Source organism: Cygnus olor, chromosome 3, assembly GCF_009769625.2.
Source record: "Cygnus olor isolate bCygOlo1 chromosome 3, bCygOlo1.pri.v2, whole genome shotgun sequence".
In the NCBI taxonomy this organism is placed as follows: domain Eukaryota; kingdom Metazoa; phylum Chordata; class Aves; order Anseriformes; family Anatidae; genus Cygnus; species Cygnus olor.
The window spans coordinates 100,711,842-100,731,403 of record NC_049171.1 but is presented as its reverse complement, the minus strand read 5'-3'; the positions used below and the strand labels follow the sequence as shown (position 1 = coordinate 100,731,403).

At 35.1% G+C, this 19,562-nt stretch overlaps 1 protein-coding gene across 1 annotated transcript in view; it reads right to left on the bottom strand.

Annotated features, from left to right (window-relative positions):
* GPATCH2 (G-patch domain containing 2) overlaps positions 1–19,562 on the bottom strand; it is a 123,159-nt gene that overhangs the window by 27,130 nt on the left and 76,467 nt on the right. The window contains exons 6-8 of the mRNA XM_040551405.1: positions 14,190–14,254; positions 11,496–11,535; positions 8,315–8,385 (exon numbers count right to left, since the gene is read on the bottom strand). Coding sequence (XP_040407339.1) covers positions 8,315–8,385; positions 11,496–11,535; positions 14,190–14,254 — 176 coding nt within the window. The remainder of the gene's footprint in view (positions 1–8,314; positions 8,386–11,495; positions 11,536–14,189; positions 14,255–19,562) is intronic.

The following is a 19,562-nucleotide window of genomic DNA, read 5'->3' as shown; positions in this document are numbered from 1 at the left end:
GACACTGAACATTAAGCTAATTATGCTTCCTAACACTCTGTACCCACTCAGCTTAGCAACTGTCATGAAACCCCACCAAGTATAAGGGGTCTGCATGTGTAGGAGCAAATGCAAAATCTGGCTTTCTAATAACAAAGAAGAGGAGGTAGGAGAAAGTTAGAAACATGGACTTATCTCCTCCTGCTCTGTCTTAATTGGTGGTATTAACACTTCTGGGAAAAAAAAATAAAAATCAAGTAACAGAAGCCTTAGCAACACAAAATCCAAAAATCAGCATGCTGGATACCATCTATTTCTTCCTTTTGGCTACAACAGTTACTGAACAACAGTTTCCAGATAGGCTGAAATGTATTATTATAATAAATGATCAGTTTCAAAATATTAAAGAAAATAAACATGGAAATTCTATAAAATATGAAACAAGCTAATTATATTTTCTTCACCACTCCTTCTCTCCTTAGTTAAAACCCCAGTCTGAACAGAAGTCAGTATGCCCACACCTGTTGCTCAGAATTTGAATCCGTGTGCACCAGTGGCTGCTGCTTTATATATATGAGATCCAGGGATCCCTCCAAGATCAACAGAAACTCGATGTAAAACTTACACAGTTTAATTTACAGTAAGAACAGAAAGATGCAATCCCACCCTTCCTTAATGCATGGCTATTTATCTTTACATTAGTGGTATACAGCTTTTGTGTGCCTGTATGGGTAATCAGAGAGGATCCAAATTTTTGGATCATCCTAGTAGAAATCCTTTTCCCAGCATGAGTCGTTCTATGACTGCATGTATGTTCATGTGGGGACAAATGAGTGCTGGAAAAACAGAACACAAAATGGCCTCTTTTGATTGCAATGTTGCTTAACAACAGACTAAACAGTTTGCAGAACTACAGCACAAGTTCCTATGCATTGCTCCTGCACTGACCTTAAATAGCAGGAAGGGTCTTAGCTCCTCTGAAGCCCAAATGAACTTTATCCATATGCCATTAGCATTTTAACAAGTGAACTGAGACAAGTAAAGCTTGAGTTTTGGAGCACAAACTGAAGCAAGTTGCGCAAACAAACAAACAAAAAAAACCACACAGGTGTGGGAAACAAGCATATCTTGCTGAAATGCAGGTATTTGAAAGTTAGAAATTTGCTGTCAGTTCATCCAGGGCAAAATTCAATCCAGATTGTACATAAGGAAGATCCAGAGCTACAGCATTTCTGGAGGTTCACTCTATTTTTTTTAATTTTATTTTTTAATCGGGACTAATTGACTTACTGTTAGTTCATACATTCATGTATATTTGCAATTCAATTTTAAATGAAAAAAATAAATACCATTTAGAAGCCTATTTATGTACAATATTATAAAGTTTATTAGCTTTTAGTATAGTAACAATGAAATTCTGCTTGTGGTTTTGTAGTTAAAATTTAGTTTTGCATTACAGATGCAATGAAACCACTCAGAGCACATGAAAGAACATACTTTTAAAAACAGAGTATGGTCTCTTCAAATCTTCTGCTACTTCTGGAAATGTACTCATAGGGGCTGAGTTAAAATGGTATGATACTTTTAAGACAATTACTGATTAATGTCAATTTTATTTATTGATATTTTAAATCTATCCATAAACCAATAAAGAAATATTTCCGTACAATTAAATCTCTTCAAAGCACCACATACTGACTACATTTTGAAATAGCAATCAAACTGCTCTCTCCCCTGTCTACAAAGGAAAGTCTTTTCACAACCTTAAAAAAATAAGGCCATAGTGCAGAAAACTCGAAGAGGAATTGCCCTCTTCCAAAATGGCACTGTCTCTTCTCAAAGAGGAAACTGACAGAATAACATTGTCCCTGAGGGTGACGGCAAGGGATGAAAGCAACGTGTCCTCAAACATTCACATAATTTAATCTGGAACTGCAAATACTATTAAACATGAATCATAACTGTAGAGTTACTGCTTCATGGCACTCCAAAGAGGAGATAAAACTGCTTAGTAGTTAATTTCTAATGATGTAAACACATTTGGATTTTAACGTTGTATCTGAATCTCCTGCATTATTAGCTTTGGGGTTACAAGATATTAACTCACTACCTTTAATAGCTGTACATTTAAATTAAAAGGCATGTTTAAATATTACCTTTTAAAGTATTTTTGTTGGGAATATGTTCATGTGATAGCAAAAGTGAATCACCTAATAAAACAGCTACGCATTCCTTAGTTTTATTATAATGTAACTATGTGCACTTCTTCATGTTTAATTTAAAATAATAATAATAAAAAAAAAACCTGGCTGAATTTACCTCCTCTGGTATTGTAATTTCATTCCACAAAAGCCACATTAAACAATTACAGTTCTTGTAATTAACCAGTAGTCTAATGTACAGTTTTCTTATTCCAATCTATTAACAGCTGCTCAAAAAATGTAGTAATTAATGGTTTCATTTAATTTTGGCAAACCTGCAACACGACAAATAGTTTTGTATCTGCTGCAAATTAGGACTCTTTCCCAAACAACAGATGACACGGTGGGAAAGAGGGAGCAGACAGAATCCTTGCACATCTTTGTCTCTTTAGAAGATCAAATAAAGAGCAGCTGTAATACTATTTGTCACATCTGTTTAAAAACATACTGTATCTGCATCATCAGATGAAAATGAACAAGTGCTATACAAATGTACAAATAAGGGTTTCCCTTCCAAACTGGGGAAGGCTGAAATACATATTTTTAACCACAGCAATAATACGCTTTTGAAAAGCTCTCATCAGCTCTCTTGTCATTTTTCTTCTAGGTACTTTCTTTAAGAGAATACTGTTAGTCATAAAAAGTAAAAATCACAAACATGTTCTTGAGAGACATCATCTTTTACAAGACACATAATTAAACTGGATCGAGAACAACTAAGAAAAGGAGGGAAGCAGTTGCAGAAAACCTGTGGAAGTCATTATTAACATTCTGTTTAATTGATGCTTATCACTATTTAGTAGCATCAGACATTTCCTTTACATAACACTTCTTGAACTACTTCAGTCTTCTTTCCAGAAGGTCTCACATGTACAAAGACCTGTATTTCAGCCTGGGCTGTTTACTATGGCAAGAGCAGGCTTCAAGGAATTCTTGCCATCTCAGAAAAGAACCACAAGTGACCGTTGGAAGAATGGCTCGCCATCCTCCTTGCACATTATAGTAATTGCTCAGTAGGTGCCTCTGTTGATTTTTAAATAAATATTAAGGTTCCACCTCACGTTATGGTTTACTTTGCAGCCATAAGAAGTAGTCTATCCTGAGTTGCCACTACACTGATAAAATTGTTAGCACAGCATCAGCTACCTAGTTTAAACTTAACTTGTATAATTCTACACCACCTCCAAATCACTTCTGCGAGTATGACTTAGCCTACTTTCAAGCCAGGACTGAGCTATATAAGAATTACAAATAGCTTTTTGCCTTTTAAAGATCACTGAGGGAACATTTGAGTGTGGAAAGCCAACATGGAATTATCAAGATATGACCAAAAAACTGGCAAACAGTAAAAGTTTGGGCAGTATTTTCTTCTCATTCTTTCTCCAATCATGTGTGTGTCATAAATTCTACTTACAGTACAATAAGAAAAAAACATACGTAGATAAAGTAATTAGCAATACTTAACAGGTACACACTGCAAAAAGAAATATGGAACAAGACCATTATGTACAGTAAAGGAAATAATTGTACAATTGTACAGGTTTAACTTACTCAGTAGTCTGCTGTTTTCCCAATCTGAAATGTTTCTAGATTATAGCAAAAAATAACTAGTTATGGCATTGACTGTATAACCAAAGGCAAAGTATTAAGTTGCTTAAGTACTCTGGTTAGTCTGTCAAGCGAGAATAAAAGTACTTCCTAACTTTATAGGGATATTTTGAAGACAAATACACAATAGCTTAAGAGACACACAGACAACTGTGTGACAGAGGTCCTCTAACTCCTTAGCAGGATAATCACATGTTCAATATAACAATGCTATAGCAGCTTAGCAAAATATGGTTCAACTCTGTCTCCACAGCTGACCAAACGCATGTTCTTAGCCCTGGGGAATCTTCCTTTAGGTAGAACTCATTTTTATAAAACTTTACAAAGGTGACTTAAGAAAATGTGTTTCTCCTCATGATGGGAGCGTGCAAACAATGAGCACACGATCAGCTATGGCAGTTCAGCTGCCAAGCAACAACTTGTTAACTCACCATAACTCAATCATGTTCAATTGTTTGCCCACAGCCTCGGGCTACAGACAGACATTTGGTCTGCTAACAACTGCGCCAGATGAAGACATTACTATCCCAAGCTATTTGTTATCACACATCTGCTGGAGATTATCATCTCCACAGCTCTGCCGGAGGAAGAAATCATGTGAGCATTCCCTAATATGGTTTGTACAAAACCAGCCAATTTAATTTAAATAGGTGAATTGAGCTTACCAGGCTGGTTTTGCCCAAAGCACATTAAAAAATGCAGACAAAAAAACTTTACTGGCAAAAGAGTAGAGGACGAAAACAAGCAAAATTAAGAGAATTAGCACCTTCAAGCAGTGCAGCAGGCTATAGGAGGGGACTGTTCCTGTCCTAATGCAAAGAGATAATTTAAACAGAGAACTTTTTCAAGGCTTTGTAGAAGGAAAAAACAGCTTTAAACCAGTAATCTGTAGCACTGTGTATAGAATTTAACTAATCAATGGCAAAAGTACTTGTAGATTAAAACTTATCTGTAAAGGTATCATAAATAGATATGTATTTTATAATGTGTCAAATACAGAAGATCACATGTTGAATTGTATCAGCATCATATAATCTACCTAGGTTCTAAGTTTTGTGGTGCAGGACTGTCCCTCCTTAACATTTTGTTCATCAGTAGCCTTATCAGCAGTTCTCAACAATCAAATTATCATTCCAGTAATAAATCTTGGTATTAATTTGCATAGGATTGGCTCATAATTATTAATTTTCACAGAAGAAACCTAATACAAGCAACCCAGTATGGTAAATTTTACTCAGAAAGTATTCAGCGTTACTCCATTATAAAGAGGCAGCTGCAGACCACTGCAGTGTTTAGAACTCCACACCTTTCTGATGTATTTACAGAATAAACTATTCCACAAGTCACTGATCTAACATAACGTAGGTATTTACATATTGTGTACATGCTGAGACAAGAACTGTGTTCACTCATCCAAAAGGGGTAAAAAAAAAAAAAAAAAATCAAGGCAAGCATAAAAACACACATATACATATGAATAAAAAGAGATGATGTCTTTCAGAACAGGAAAAGAAAAGATGCAGTCCCTCCACTAGAAATACAGTTATGTGACAACTATTTAAATAAATAGCCAGAGAAATTCAGTCCTGCGGTAGGAGAATCAGATTAAACTATATTCTGGGTAAGTATAATCATTCTATAGAATTTCCAATACTTATCCCACTGCTGTTATCCTATCACCACATTTACCAATAGAAAAGCAAGACATATAAGGTCACAGCCACTACTACTTCTCTGCCTCTTTTTAAAGAGGTTACTCATCTCAGTGCAACTACTGTAATAGTTTAAAACATCAACTAATCTAGAGTCAATTTTAGAATGCTTCAGACCTTCAGGTGCGAGTAAACACTCGCATTCAGCAAAAGATTTAACTGCATATGAATACAGAACAATGCAATTGTGAAAGATTTGCGGCAAGGTTATTTAATTCGGAAGGAAGTGAAAATTTGCTCTAGTGTGACCTTGTGACACTTGATTGGTATCATCGTAGTTCAGTGGTTTTCAAAGTATTTGGACACAGGCAAATTCTAAATGACAGATTTCCATTTTAAGATTCTGTACACAACAATGGAAATGCTTACTTGCAACTAAGGTGGAGCTCACCATTTTATTAACTGTGAACAATATTTGCTATTAAAACAGTAACTTCTGTTAGGTACTTCATTATGCAAAAATATTTTCTTTCTCTGTCTAGACTGGTGAAACTAAGATTAACCCTTAAGGTACAAGTGACAGCTTAAAATTAAGTTTTAACACAAACAACCTTGAACATTAACCACAGATAAATCTTACATATGTCACTTAATGTTAAGAATTTAATTTATAAGTAAAGACATACCAGAGAAACTGTCTTGAATTGAGTGGGGATAGGTACTATGAACACATGAGGATATAAAGTATGTATTTGTCATGTGATGTTCCGATACATCTGAAACTCAATCTCTATTTTGGTCAGAACAGCTTTTGATAAAAAGTGAAATATTAGGTTAACGAACATCTAAATTGTAGGAAGAAGGTAGTCACTAGAAATGTTATTGGCCTGACAGAAAATACGGTTGCATGTGATGCAAATTAAATTCTTATTTTCAGTAGTTGAACTGTTGAAAGTGTGTTAAAATTTGTTCAATATATATCTTATAAATAATTACTTGATATTCAAAGACAGCAGTCAGACTGTAAAAAATATCATTGCCATAAAAGCCTGAGAACTACTTTTTAAAGTCATTCCCAAGAGCTGACAAAGTTTCTATGGTAGGCAGAGAAAATGATGGTTTTCTGCAAAAACACAAATAATTATTGTGAAATAACCTGGTGACAACCCAGAGGAAAATACCTTTGAAAATAGAGATGATGGTGCCAGGATAAGTGAGCAGATGACCTTGGTTTTTTTTAAACATACTATCATATTATAAAATACTGTGGTGTTATGTATATTGTAATAATGGTTTATGTAAGTCTTAGTTTAAGAATACTACAGATATTTTACAGAAAACAACAGTCTTCAGTCTTGGATTTGCTTAAAATCTTTTTGCTTTTTATGCTACCCTGACAGATATTTATCTGGATAGCAGTCTACTAACCTGCTGATGATTTGGACATGAAGAGAGGGTGAAGATCATTCCAAGCATTTAATGCCATTTAAAAAAAAATCTCTATTCTAACTGCTTTTGAAGGTACCAATCACTCTGCAAGAGCTTCAATGGCCAGAAAACAAACAAACAAAAAAAAAACATACAGGAGTTATGATTTTGAATGCCTCAGACACTGTTCCACAGTGCTCTGGCATAAATAACAGTGACCTTTAAAAGACTTTAAATATAACATGCTTCTTAATGTTCATTTTATATCCACTATCTCAATTTTGTGTAAACAGCTTGATAGTAAGTATGTACTTACAATGAAAATTCTTATCTAAAGGGGACTACCAATATTCCGAACAAAAATACAATGTGACAAAGTGCTTCCCAGAAAATGTATGCAAAACTTTTCAAAGTTTTTTTTCTTAAGAGACAGCATTTATTTCTGAAGATGAATTACCAGCACTTGCAAAAACAACATTTTAAAGTGTGTAACCAGAACTTGTCTACAATGAAATAGATTCATACTTATTACGCATATTTTTGAAGGAACCATTGATCTAACTTTCCGGCTATTCATCAAAGCAATTATTTAATCATATGAAAAAACTAATTTCACTATGACCACATATATACTAAAAGGCAAATGCTTGAAAGACAAGTTCATAGTCTCACTCAAAACCGTAGTATTTTATTATAAAACAAATCTGTTATAGTTTTTCAAAACAAGTCTTTTGGTATCATGACATCAGGTTTACAGAACAACATAAGAATTGTGTAAGGTACTATGCATGGCAAGGGGAACATTTTCATAATTTCTCATTTTTTGAAAATACTAGAGTTAAAATAGTATTTGGCAGAATAAATTCAGCAGGTAACACACAAAAAAACCACAAAACACAACACAAAAACATCTACGAACAGACTCCTAGACTACTGCCTACCAGTTCAGTGTTTAACTTCTTTGTTTTTTTAAGGGGAGGAAGCAAGCTGGAAGATATACTAGATTTGTTTCAATAAGTCTTCACAATGAGATTTTTGTTGTCAAAACATGATATAAGAAAATTCAAGTGTTACAGTATTTGACTTATCTTCTTGATATCAAAAGCATGCATGCATAATGGTAATTTCATACATTTTCAATACTTAACTTACATGCCAGAAGCACAAAACTTGTTTTGGTATCCATTTAATTCTGATGTTTACTAAAGAGATTGAGTTTAACAAGTATAACTGGATAAAGATTCAAGTAAAGTCTAATATATATATATATGTATGTAATACAAAGATTATGCTATATAACTGAGATTGCTTAAAGTAAATAACAAGAGCAGAAGGAAAATGGAGAATACCCCAAAAGAATGATGTCTTTTCTAATACAAAAATTTGAGAGTTAATAAATCAACAACTGCAAAAACAGTTTTAATGAGAGCTGCAACATTAACTTACCTGCTAGCTGTTTTTACAGAGCTGTTCTTCTTGTGTCCTCTGTCCGATCGGTTGTCTCGCAAGAGTTGAAGCTATTCAAAAAATGTTCAGAACAGTTTCACAAACAATGCCTCTATTTGCTTTTCAGAAATGTTACCCTGACAATGCCACTCTTTCCTGTCTTTTGAGTAATCTTTCAATAATGGTTTTACCCTAGACTCTAAAAGTGATAGAAACCTAATAAAATTTTACAGTAGTAACTAAGATTGCAAGATACATCCACAAATATCTACCAATTACAAATTACTAAATACTTGAAAATGAAAACCATTAAGCATTCTAAAAGCACATTAGAAGCCCATTCACAATGTCACATTTAACTTATGTGAAAAATTTTATAATTTTCACACTCAAATTTTCAAAATAAAAAGTGTTGGGGAACACTTAAAAAATATTGAGGTTGGTGTTTGTATCTAAGCAATTATGAAACAGTTGTAAACTCTTCTAAGCCTCAGGAGCTTTTACAATTTGAAAGCTGCAGAAGCAACAGAAGCACATTATTAAAACTTCCCACGATAGTAGTGAAGCAGGGATAATGAAGAAGTCACTTAATTATAATACTGACTGAACTTCTGGAACAATCTTTGATTTACTCCTTTTTAGATAAATAAAAGAAGACTTTTCATTCAGAGTATCTCCAATATTCAGAAGTCTATTTCCAGCATTGTGACATTTGTCAAAATGGGTAAAGTGGCAGTAACAGCAAAAAAGGCAAAAAGTTGCAGCAGAGAAATCATATTAATCATATATTGAATAAAGTATAAAATAAAATATTGTTTCAAAACTGACTGCAGATAAATGGATCTAATATCCAAAGAAACACATTTAAAAGTCCATTAGAAACTAGGAAGTTATGAACTTTATGAGTTGGCCAACCATATCTTAATCTTGTGCATGGGTACGAACTCCAAAAAAAACTACACCTATTTAAAAATTATGCTTGATTAATTTTTTTCACAACTTTTTACAGCTTGCTTGTTGTATAGGGAGTGCTCCTTGTCATTTCACCTATTCAATTTTCAGATGCAGTAAACTAGTACACTCTTATTTTTAATGGCAAAGGACATATAAAGACACTTTATTTTGATACATTATTGCAAAATACATTTTTCACTTTCTTAGAGTCAACAAATCAGGGCAATTGCAATTCGTATTTAAATGTAGCCACATGTTTTACCAGTATGACTATCATACAGTGTATGTCTGTCTCATGATGAGGCTAAGGAGAACAGTTTTATTATTATCAGCACTCTCTGGTAAGTAAATTGCAATTATGGCATGTAAAAATACAGATCACCTGCCAGACGTTAACAACTTGTGTGCAAATGTAATAATTTTAATTTCAGAAATAAATTTAAATGGAAAGTATTAAACACATACACGGTATGGATCTTCACAACTTTAGTGAGAATTCTGTAGGCTGTCAAAATTATCATAATTACATTGCAACATCATTCTCATTTCTTTTACTGGTCTAAAAAAATTATGCACCAGTAGCACATACATGATTTGATGACTTAAGCTTTACTTCAGAATTCATGAAGTGAATTCAGTCTAAGTTATGAACAGAGTGAACTTAAGACAATCTCTGAAACCACATCTCTTAGGTAGTGCAAAATAAACTTGTAAAATTTAAAATTAAAGCAACTATTAACTGAGAAAAGATGATACTCTGTTATGAAAGACAACCAATACGTTAGAAAACCCACTTAAAAACAAACAAACAAACAAACAAAAAACACACTCAAACTCATTTTAATCTAGTAAATTTGACTACTTATAGCATTTCAGGAATAGGATAAAGATACCCCAAGATGAAGCATGCTCATATTTAAAATTTTATTTTTACTGCATTTCTTCTACCAGGAAATATGTTCCAAAATGATGCCAGTTAAATGTGAATCACATAAAGCTGTCTGTTTAGATGTTAAATAAGTGTCAGTCAGCCTACTGCAACATGTCAGAAGTTCTCAAGTTACAGCTAAACTGTACTGTGTTTTTTTTTCCACTCTGACAGTTCTGAGCAAGTAAAATAACGTTCAGAGATTTAGCTTTTGCTGGAGTTTAAAAGAAGAGTGGGGCATGGGAAAGTGAACATGCTGATTAAACTCTGACTTAGTGGAGTTACAAGTGTTCATGATGGATCATTCCAAGATGAATCTTTTGAAAGAGTTTATGCATCTTACTTCCTTTTGATGTTTCAAATTATTTAAATTTGTAAATGTACTACTGAATTGGCACAGATCTAATCAAATAAACTGTCTTATAACAACTTTTACCAACTGAAAAATGTACCATGGAACCACAGTCTTTGGTGCATTGCTGATATATTCAGTTACTTTTACTGGACATTTGATATTAACTATAAAAACAGATTTATTTTCACAGTTTTAAGTTCTTAGACAATATATTCTGGTTGGACCTTACAACCATCTGTAAAGAAAAGTATTTCTCCATGTCTGAAAACAAGCTAAAGAATTAAGGTGTTATGTTACCGATCAAACATAAACATGCCTTCATATTCCTTTGAGCACATCCCTAGTCTTATGCCTCTTAGAGACTACACTGCAGAGGCTCAGGAAGCAAACCTGTAGCTTTTCCTCACACAGTATCTGCATCGTGACACTCTGCTTGGCTAGAAATTATGGAAATTTAACAGCTCCTTTTTGAGTGCTGTAGTCTTTTTAATCAATGAAATCTAGAAAAATGGAATTGAAGATCATCCTGTAGAAGCCTGCCCACTCTTGTCCCTGTTCTGTATTTCCCAATTTTGCGAGTCAAACATTTTGCTTTGCAGCGTTTTGAGAAATACAATATTTAGAGATATTTCGATTAACAAAATAAAGTTAAAAAACAACAACAACAACAAAAAAAAACAACCAAATGCAATAAGAGATTTTTCATTTAACCTGTCAAAACTCAAGGAAACAACTGCTATTAAGTTACTGATTCAAGATTTTTAATTACCTAAAGGTCTTTTTGAAATGCACCACTGTTAATAAATTTTCTTACAAGGAAATATGGAATTATACTTGTTTTGCTCATCATTTCTTAAAATATTAGCCTGCTACCTCTGGATTACAGTTAGTTAAATTCCTTAATACATCTCAAGTAAACTGTTTTTGATCAAAGCAGTTCTTACCTGGCTATGTTCCTTCCTAGCCCCAGGGCTAAACCAATGGCTGTGGAAGAAAAAGAAAAGACAGGTTTAACAATATAACTAACAAAGCACATGCTGTCATATGACCAGTCTGTGCGTGCTTTTGGGTATTTTATTGTCTGCCAGGAAAATACAGCCTTTGGCTATGCTTTATTTTAATGGGATATTTTTATTGAATGCTCAAAGTCTGTTACAGTTTTGAAAGAATGCACTACAAATGTCACTTCTGAGTAGCCACTGGCTTTATAGGTAATTATATTTTGTCAAAGAAGCTAAAGTAATATATAAATGATTATATTTTAATATAGTATAATGCACGTGCTATAAATAAAAATAATCCTATCTTTAATCCTGGTGTTGCTTTTTAATGATTATAGCTAGAAAGATTTTTATATACTGTGGACTATGTGGTAATTGTTGCATTACTTTACTAACTGAGGTCTGAGTCTGAATCTAAAGTGACATTCAAAGTCAGTAGATTCAGTGTATTTATATCGACATATAATTGCATAATTTTAGCCATTAGCAGCCTTATTTCACAGAGATGAAAATTTGGACCAAGGGGTTGATATGGAGGGACAAGAATTCACAACATGACTTTTTGACTTTTTCTTCAATAGAAGTAAAAGAATATTAATTCCGGTTCGCATACAGACTTTGATCTCAAGAGCTGAATTAACATCTGTATGTAGCTGTAGCAAGCATTATACAAACTCATGGGCAAATCTTGACACTTGCAAAATAAAGAGGAGAAGGAAAAAAAATCAAAGAAAGGGGATCTGAAATTATATATAGTACCTATACTTTACTCCTGTAAGTAAGCAACAGGTTTTGGGTAAAGGATAAAATAATTCCATCCATTATAATAATGCACAAAAAGACCATCACATTATCTGCAATTATGATTGTATGGCTCCTCTAAAAGTGTAAACAAAGTTTATAAGCTTAACCTGGGTCACACTTTTTTGTGAGTTGTTAAATTGAATACTCCCATTTTTTTTCCCCACAACATACTAGAGAAGCTACCTAATGACACTAAAATGTTTAGTTTAACAAGTAAACTTTGAGAAGAAGCAAAGTTCATGGAATTGCCTGATCTAAATTACTGAGCTTTTTTTTTTTAATCACAAATCTGAAAGTTCTTTGCTGATTATCAGTCCACCCTCTCAATCCTGTATTGCGAGTACATCACCATACAAGAGCAGTTGTCCCTGAAACCTACACACTGCTAAATCCTTTTCCTACTTTTAAGATGATTAAAGAAAATAAGTGGGAAATGAAATCAGAATGACAGTATTAAAGTTGAAAGCATACTTTGAGATAAAAATAAGTAAGCATTAATGTACTGGATATGAAACACGTTCACCACTGCACTGAATAGTTCAACTTTCGTTGTAAAATAACAACTGAAAAAAACCAGAGATTTCACGCACACACAACTTTGAGTGGATGAAATAAAATAAAAAAAGTAACATTTCTTAGTGACCCCCCAAAAAAGGTCACAGACATCCAGACAATATCTTAAGAAAGCTAATGAAGCGAAGAATTATAATGGGTTACATCTAAAATACTTGTAGCTGATTGCCAAAAGCAAATGTTCAAGGAGGAGCAGCAGACTGGGGTATGTGTAGAATCATCCTTCTTCACAAACACTCTGCCAGTTTGTGGCTAATCAGTGGATTACAGACTGAAAAATTAGTGCCACTTATTTCTACTGAAACTGCTGTGCTATATTTTTTCAATGTGGTTCACATTTAGACATTAAAAAAAACTTCATAAAGAGTAATAACCCTTGTAATGAGAGATGAATCTTTATGTCATACATCTTTATAATTTTGGCTATTCACTTAAATTAATGTTATTTACTTGTTTTAATAAAATGAACAAAAAGTGAAAACTAAAAATATTAGTTGAATTACTTTAGGGTAGAAATAACTTTTGAAATCACAATCTCTTTAGTCAACATGCACATTAGCAAGTTATGCGGTGTGTGTATCCCAAAATACATTATTTCCTAATCATCTGTGCCTGTGTTTTAGGTGTATGATTTGGAAAATAAAGGAAACTTGCATCTTCCTACCACAATTATACAAGAGATTACCAAGAAATAATGCTGCTAATGTTGTCAGCTAGACAGAATAACAGTTCACATTGATTGCACACTGGAGTGCCTAAATAAACTGAATGACATTCCCTATTTACATATTTCTGAATAACTAGTATCTTCTTGTGGAATTCATGATAACCTTCTTCCTCAAATGATATACCATGTTTAAGATTCAAGAATGTGAGGCTTTTTTATTTTAATTTATTCAAGTCTGGAATTTCTGAAATCCTTTAATTTGGAGAAAAATAAAAGTAAGTCTTTTTAAACAACCCATTACATTTGATATCTAACTTATTTCAGAGCACTGAAGGGTGCTGCTTTTTAGAAGAGCATACAGTGAGCAGGTTAATAAAAACACATTTACAAAGCACTGAACTTCATGTTTCATTAAGAAATATAAAATGAATTACAAAGGATTATAACTATTATTAAATAAAGACCATTATGTAACTGAGCTGAGGATCCCTTATCACATTTGTACAGTTGTAGAACGTTGCTTTGGGAAAGTGGTACCACTGTAAATGCAAACAGTAATAAAAAGAGTTGTAAGTCCCATCACCAATACTCACTCATGGTGAAGAGAATCCTGGGACAAGTGAACCGTTTTCCTGCTACCACCTGGTCCTGGAGTTATCTAAAAGAGAAAAATAGGTAAAAAAAAAAGTTGTCTTTGAATTACAGGGCAGCACATGAACATAGAGAATGTTTATTAAGGAATCACACTGCAAGTACTAAACACTGTATATCTAATGTACTGTCTCTATTTTGCAAATGCAATTAGCAATATCAGCTTTTTTTTTTTTTTTTTTAAAGTAAAATCTGAGTGCAAAAAGGTGCTGTGCAGGATTTACTTTAGGTCTTTTAAGTCTAATTCTGATCAGATATCATACATTCACAGATGTCTGGGGCCTAAGGTACTTTTCAAAACTCCCGAAGCACTTACTCTCTGAAAAATGAAAGTTGCATGTTTTGAAAAATTATATTCAACATACTAACAAAACCACTCCCACATAGCCTTTGCATCCCCAACACAAAGGTTTGAAACTATTTGATATAGAATAAAAAGCAAAGATAAAATGATTTTTACCACACTATACTGTAGTCCCTGTCTAGTCTCCTATATACACTGAAACCAAAATAACATAATTTGTTCAATCTAAACATGATCTTAAGAATTCATGACAACACATGCAGACTTTTGCTGTAATGTGTAGATGATAATATTCTGGTATTATTCAAATATGCAAACAGCTTTATTTTTATAATCTGCTTAATAGAACTAATTTGTCTGCACATGCAGATAGGTAAAAGTAGGATTAGGGACCTCCTAACGAAACTCATGCTTGAAGAAACAGAGCAGAATTCCTGCTGGAAAGAATGCAGGAACAGATTTTCAGTTGCTTGGACATAGTTTTGTGTGCAGAAGATGACCAGAGGTGGGAAAGAAGTCAGACGTTCTGCCAGTTTTGAAAGAAGGCCACAAAAATTCAACAATAATACGTTTATATGGCTCAGACTTGCCAAAAGTACATAAGAAAAAGATTCACAGATAAAAACAGCCTACGCTTTATTAAAAGAACAATGCGTTCAACTTTTAAAGAAAAAAACAATCTCTACTCATCTAATCTTATGAAAAGCCAGGGCAGTTGGAGCTCCAAATCTGGAAAACTTTCAAAGAACACTTGGTAAAAAATTTAAAAGCTCCATGGCTTCAAAATATTTGATTAAATTCTGTTTCTTTGACCTTAAAAATGCTGTCACAAGGGGCCAAATCAAGGAACTCTCAAGTACTGTCACTTTTCTAGCTGGTGGTGATTCAAAAGAACTGGTAGCACCTTATTGCAAGCATATAAATCCCCAGTAGAGGAAATCAGGGCAACTACATAATTTTGCTGTCTCGAGGATTCTCTTGAGCACAGAACACATATGGGGGGGCAGCACCTAGTGCTTTACCAGCATTTGCAGTTTATTGTTTTACTAGACAGACTGAGGCTGAACATACCCACGTGGTAACAATAAATCGGTGACCAAAGTTTATGCAATGTTTACAACGTTATCATTCATCTAATAATTAGAGCAAGAAACATGATTTCACTAAGACAGGCCTAAAAATACGATTAAGTAGTTTAATATGCAATTTCTGAATTTTAAGATTAATAACAAAACTGTTACTTTAACAATATAGGTAAACATATAGCTCAGCTCTCAAGAGTTACATCCTGCATTAATCTCAAAATGAGGTTTTCATGCTATTCCAGTGGTATCCCTGGAATACAGTAATCCATTTTCTACACTATGGCTATAAGAAAAGCCGACTGTGCCTATGTCATGCTTTGTTAGAGGTTCATGATCACATTATCTCATGGTGGACCTGACACTTTTATTCAGTTTACAGTATGTTCTGTGTACAGGCAACTTATTTCCTTTGCCAGGGCTGCTGACAACCTTTTCCACACTATATTAATCTTGTTTACAGACTTTATCTCGGTACAAATATCAGAAAACTGAACTTTTTATCTCAGGGAGAAAATAAACAACATGTTGACAGAAGCAAAAGCTATTTTCTGGACTAAAATTGGTTGTTTACCTGCAGCCATACTTATGGAAACAAGTTTAAGTTTCCAGCTTACTCAAAATACATAATCTGAAATTTAATAAGCATTGAAATTCCCAGAAAAAGCACTTGATAAATTGCCAGTTTAAAAATAATATATAAAACACAAATATATTTTTCCACTAATTTATATGAGAATATGAACTTGTTTGGAATACAGTTACAACTGATCACAGAGCACACTGTTCAGGTTTTTCTTATATACCCTAGAAAGCTTCAATTACCAAGCAGCCACAGAATATTTATAAAATTACGATTATAGTGCATAAATACAGATCTTTAGATAAAACAGAATGCTGATTATTCTAACGTTCACAATATGTAATGCAAATCAATTCATATTTGCAAAACTGTCCTCTAGGGTGGGAAAACAAAATAAAACAAAAAACTATCAGTCATCTTGATCTGATAACTCACTATTAGAAAAATCTACTGCAAACTTCTGCTGAAGCTCCAAAGAACTGAGAACCATTTGCTCTGGAAAGAGGCAACAGATTCAGGACACTTATATCTAAACAAATACCTGCTCAACTATACAGATTCTTCAATGATGTAGAAAAATTGCAGAGTTATCTAAAGTTGATTTAGACGTCCCAGTGCACGAGAAGAAACCAGAAGTTAAAGTAATAGTTTTCCACTGAGTAACTAAGAATAAATACAGTTCAAGGTTTATAAAAGTGTTTTTTGTTTGTTTGTTTTGCAATTAAATTAATGTGTGCATGGGTCTGAGTGCATATGTGCATCTCAGGGAATCAATTACTGTGATGGGAGACTGACCAATCAGCCCTATTTTAAACTTCTTGGTAATGGTCAATTCTTACACAGTATTAAATGTCTTCATTTCACACATGGAACTGTTAGCTTTTAACACTCCCATGCTAAAGTAGCAGTGAGCACATAGTATTACAGTGCTGATGCTACGTAGTTAGCACCAACAGCTATGGTACTTGGTGGCTCTTAGCCACAGGGGTCAAGTTGATAAGTATTGAGCCATCTGACAAGAGGAGCTGGAGATTAAATGCGCATGTCTTCCTCAAATTCTCATCAAATTCTCCTTGCTTATATTTGGTGATTTTATGCTATTGTTCCCTCCAAAAAAAGTGTGCGAGTGTGGTGGTTTTACTCGGGTGGGCGGCCAAGCTCCACCACAACCACTCTCTCACTCCCCCTCCTCGAAGAGGAACGGGGAGAAAATACAATGAAAAGGGCTCAAGAGTTGAGATAAGGACAAGGAGATCGCGCAGTAATTATTGTGACGGGCAAAACAGACTCAGCGTAGGGAGATAGTAAGATTTATTGCTAATTGCTAACAAGCTAGAGAAGTGAGGAACAAAGGAAAGAAACCAAAAGCACCTTCCCCTACCCCCAATCCACCCTCTTCCACCTCCTCCCCCTGAGCAGCGCAGGGGAATGGGGGAATGGGGGTTATGGTCAGTCTATAGCGCTTCTTCTCCGCCACTCCTTCTCGGTCACTCTCATCCCCTGTGCTGTGGGGTCCCTCCCACGGGATGCAGTCCTTGCTGAACTGATCTGACGTGGGCTGCCCACAGGCAGCAGCTCTTCAAGAACTGCTCCAGATATGGGTCCGTACCACGGGGTCCATCCCTCAGGAGCGAACTGCTCCAACCTGGATCCCCCACGGGCAGCAGCTCCTGCCAGGTCGCCTGCTCCTGCGTGGTCTCCTCTCCACGGGCTACAGGTCCAGCCCAGAATCTGCTCCGGCAGGGGTCTTCCACAGGCCACAGTCTCCATCAGTGCAGGTCCACCTGCTTCACCGTGGTCTCCTCCATGGGCTGCAGCGTGGAACCCTGCTCCACCGTGGTACTCCATGGGCTGCAGGGGGACAGCCTGCTTCACTATGGTCCTCACCACAGGCCGCAGGGGACTTCTGCTCCGACGCCTGGAGCACCTCTCCCCCTCCTTCTTCACTGACCTTGCTGCCTGCAAGGCTGTTCCTCACTCCTCTCACTCTCCCAGCTGCTGTGGGGCACAGCATTTTTTTTTTTTTTCCCCTGTCTTAAATATGCTCTCACAGATGTGCAAATCAACATTGCTTATTGGCTAAGCTCTGGTCAGCAGTGGGACCCTTACCTAACATGGGGCAGCTTCTAGATTCTTCTCACAGAAGCCACCCCTATGGCCCCCTGCTACCAAAACCTTGCCACGTAAACCCACTACAGGGAGGGGGTCTTGTTAATACTAGGTACCTTGCTTTCTTTTGTCTTACTGGTCATCTTTCTTTATTTTGGTGGGTGTCCTTTGTGCTCATCTTCTTCTGTTGTTGGCAACTTTTTGTTATTGGATTCCTCCTATGTGCAAATATTCACATGTTTCTTTACCCCTTTATGTGAATACTGACCACATAATTAAAGAACATGCTTATAAATTGTGTCTGCCCATGCCATTGTAGTGGTACAAAAGAGCTGCATACTGTTGTGACTTACACTGTTTTAGTACACCTACATGAAGGTTCAAGGCAAGCTAATTAAATCCTCTTTTGTAGGATTTACATAGTATCTACGCCCCTATTGTAGCCACAGTTTCATTGACTTGAAGGTATCTGCTTCTCTGCTTGGACAAACACATCAGCCATTGGCACAGACCTGACCTGAATTTCAACAAGTCACATTATAACATAGCTGGACATAATCATACTCATAATGAAACTTAGGTAGCTATAACTAATCCAAAAAGTGGAAGTATTTCTAGCTATTTACCCCAGTTAAGAATAGAAGCTTTTCAAAAACTTACTAGATGTATCAAATGACTAGGAATGATATCATACAGGATGAGGAACAATACTGATCTTCAAAAGTACAAAGGAAAAATCATGGGTCTTCACACAGCTCAACTGTACTGCAATCTGCACTGTGGCTCAGCTACACATTGCATATGAGATACTGTAATCAGCAGTTGGTATAACATGAATAAAACTTAAGGTCATCCTTGGAACTCACTCTCTTTTGGCTCCTAGTCCTTTTTACCATTGCTTGAGTAACAAGGCCAGGCATTGGCTACAGAGTTTACAGCGTCCCTGAAACACTGGCAGTCCAAATCAGAGCCACCCTACTCCTTCAGAGTGCTTTCCAAAGAATGCTCAGCCTAGGAAATTACGGCCCATAGGGACGGACACAATAACATGGAAAAATTTTAAAGAGTCTATAGCCAACTTCAGAAAGCTTTCCATATATAGCAAGCTTCAGAAGGGATATATGGAAGGATGGGGGGACTAAACGGATAAAGAAGGAAAAGAAAGAAGACTTCACTCAGCAGAAACAAGATTAAGTACAAAAGCTGTTGTTTTTAAGCGCTAAGAATATGGAAGAAA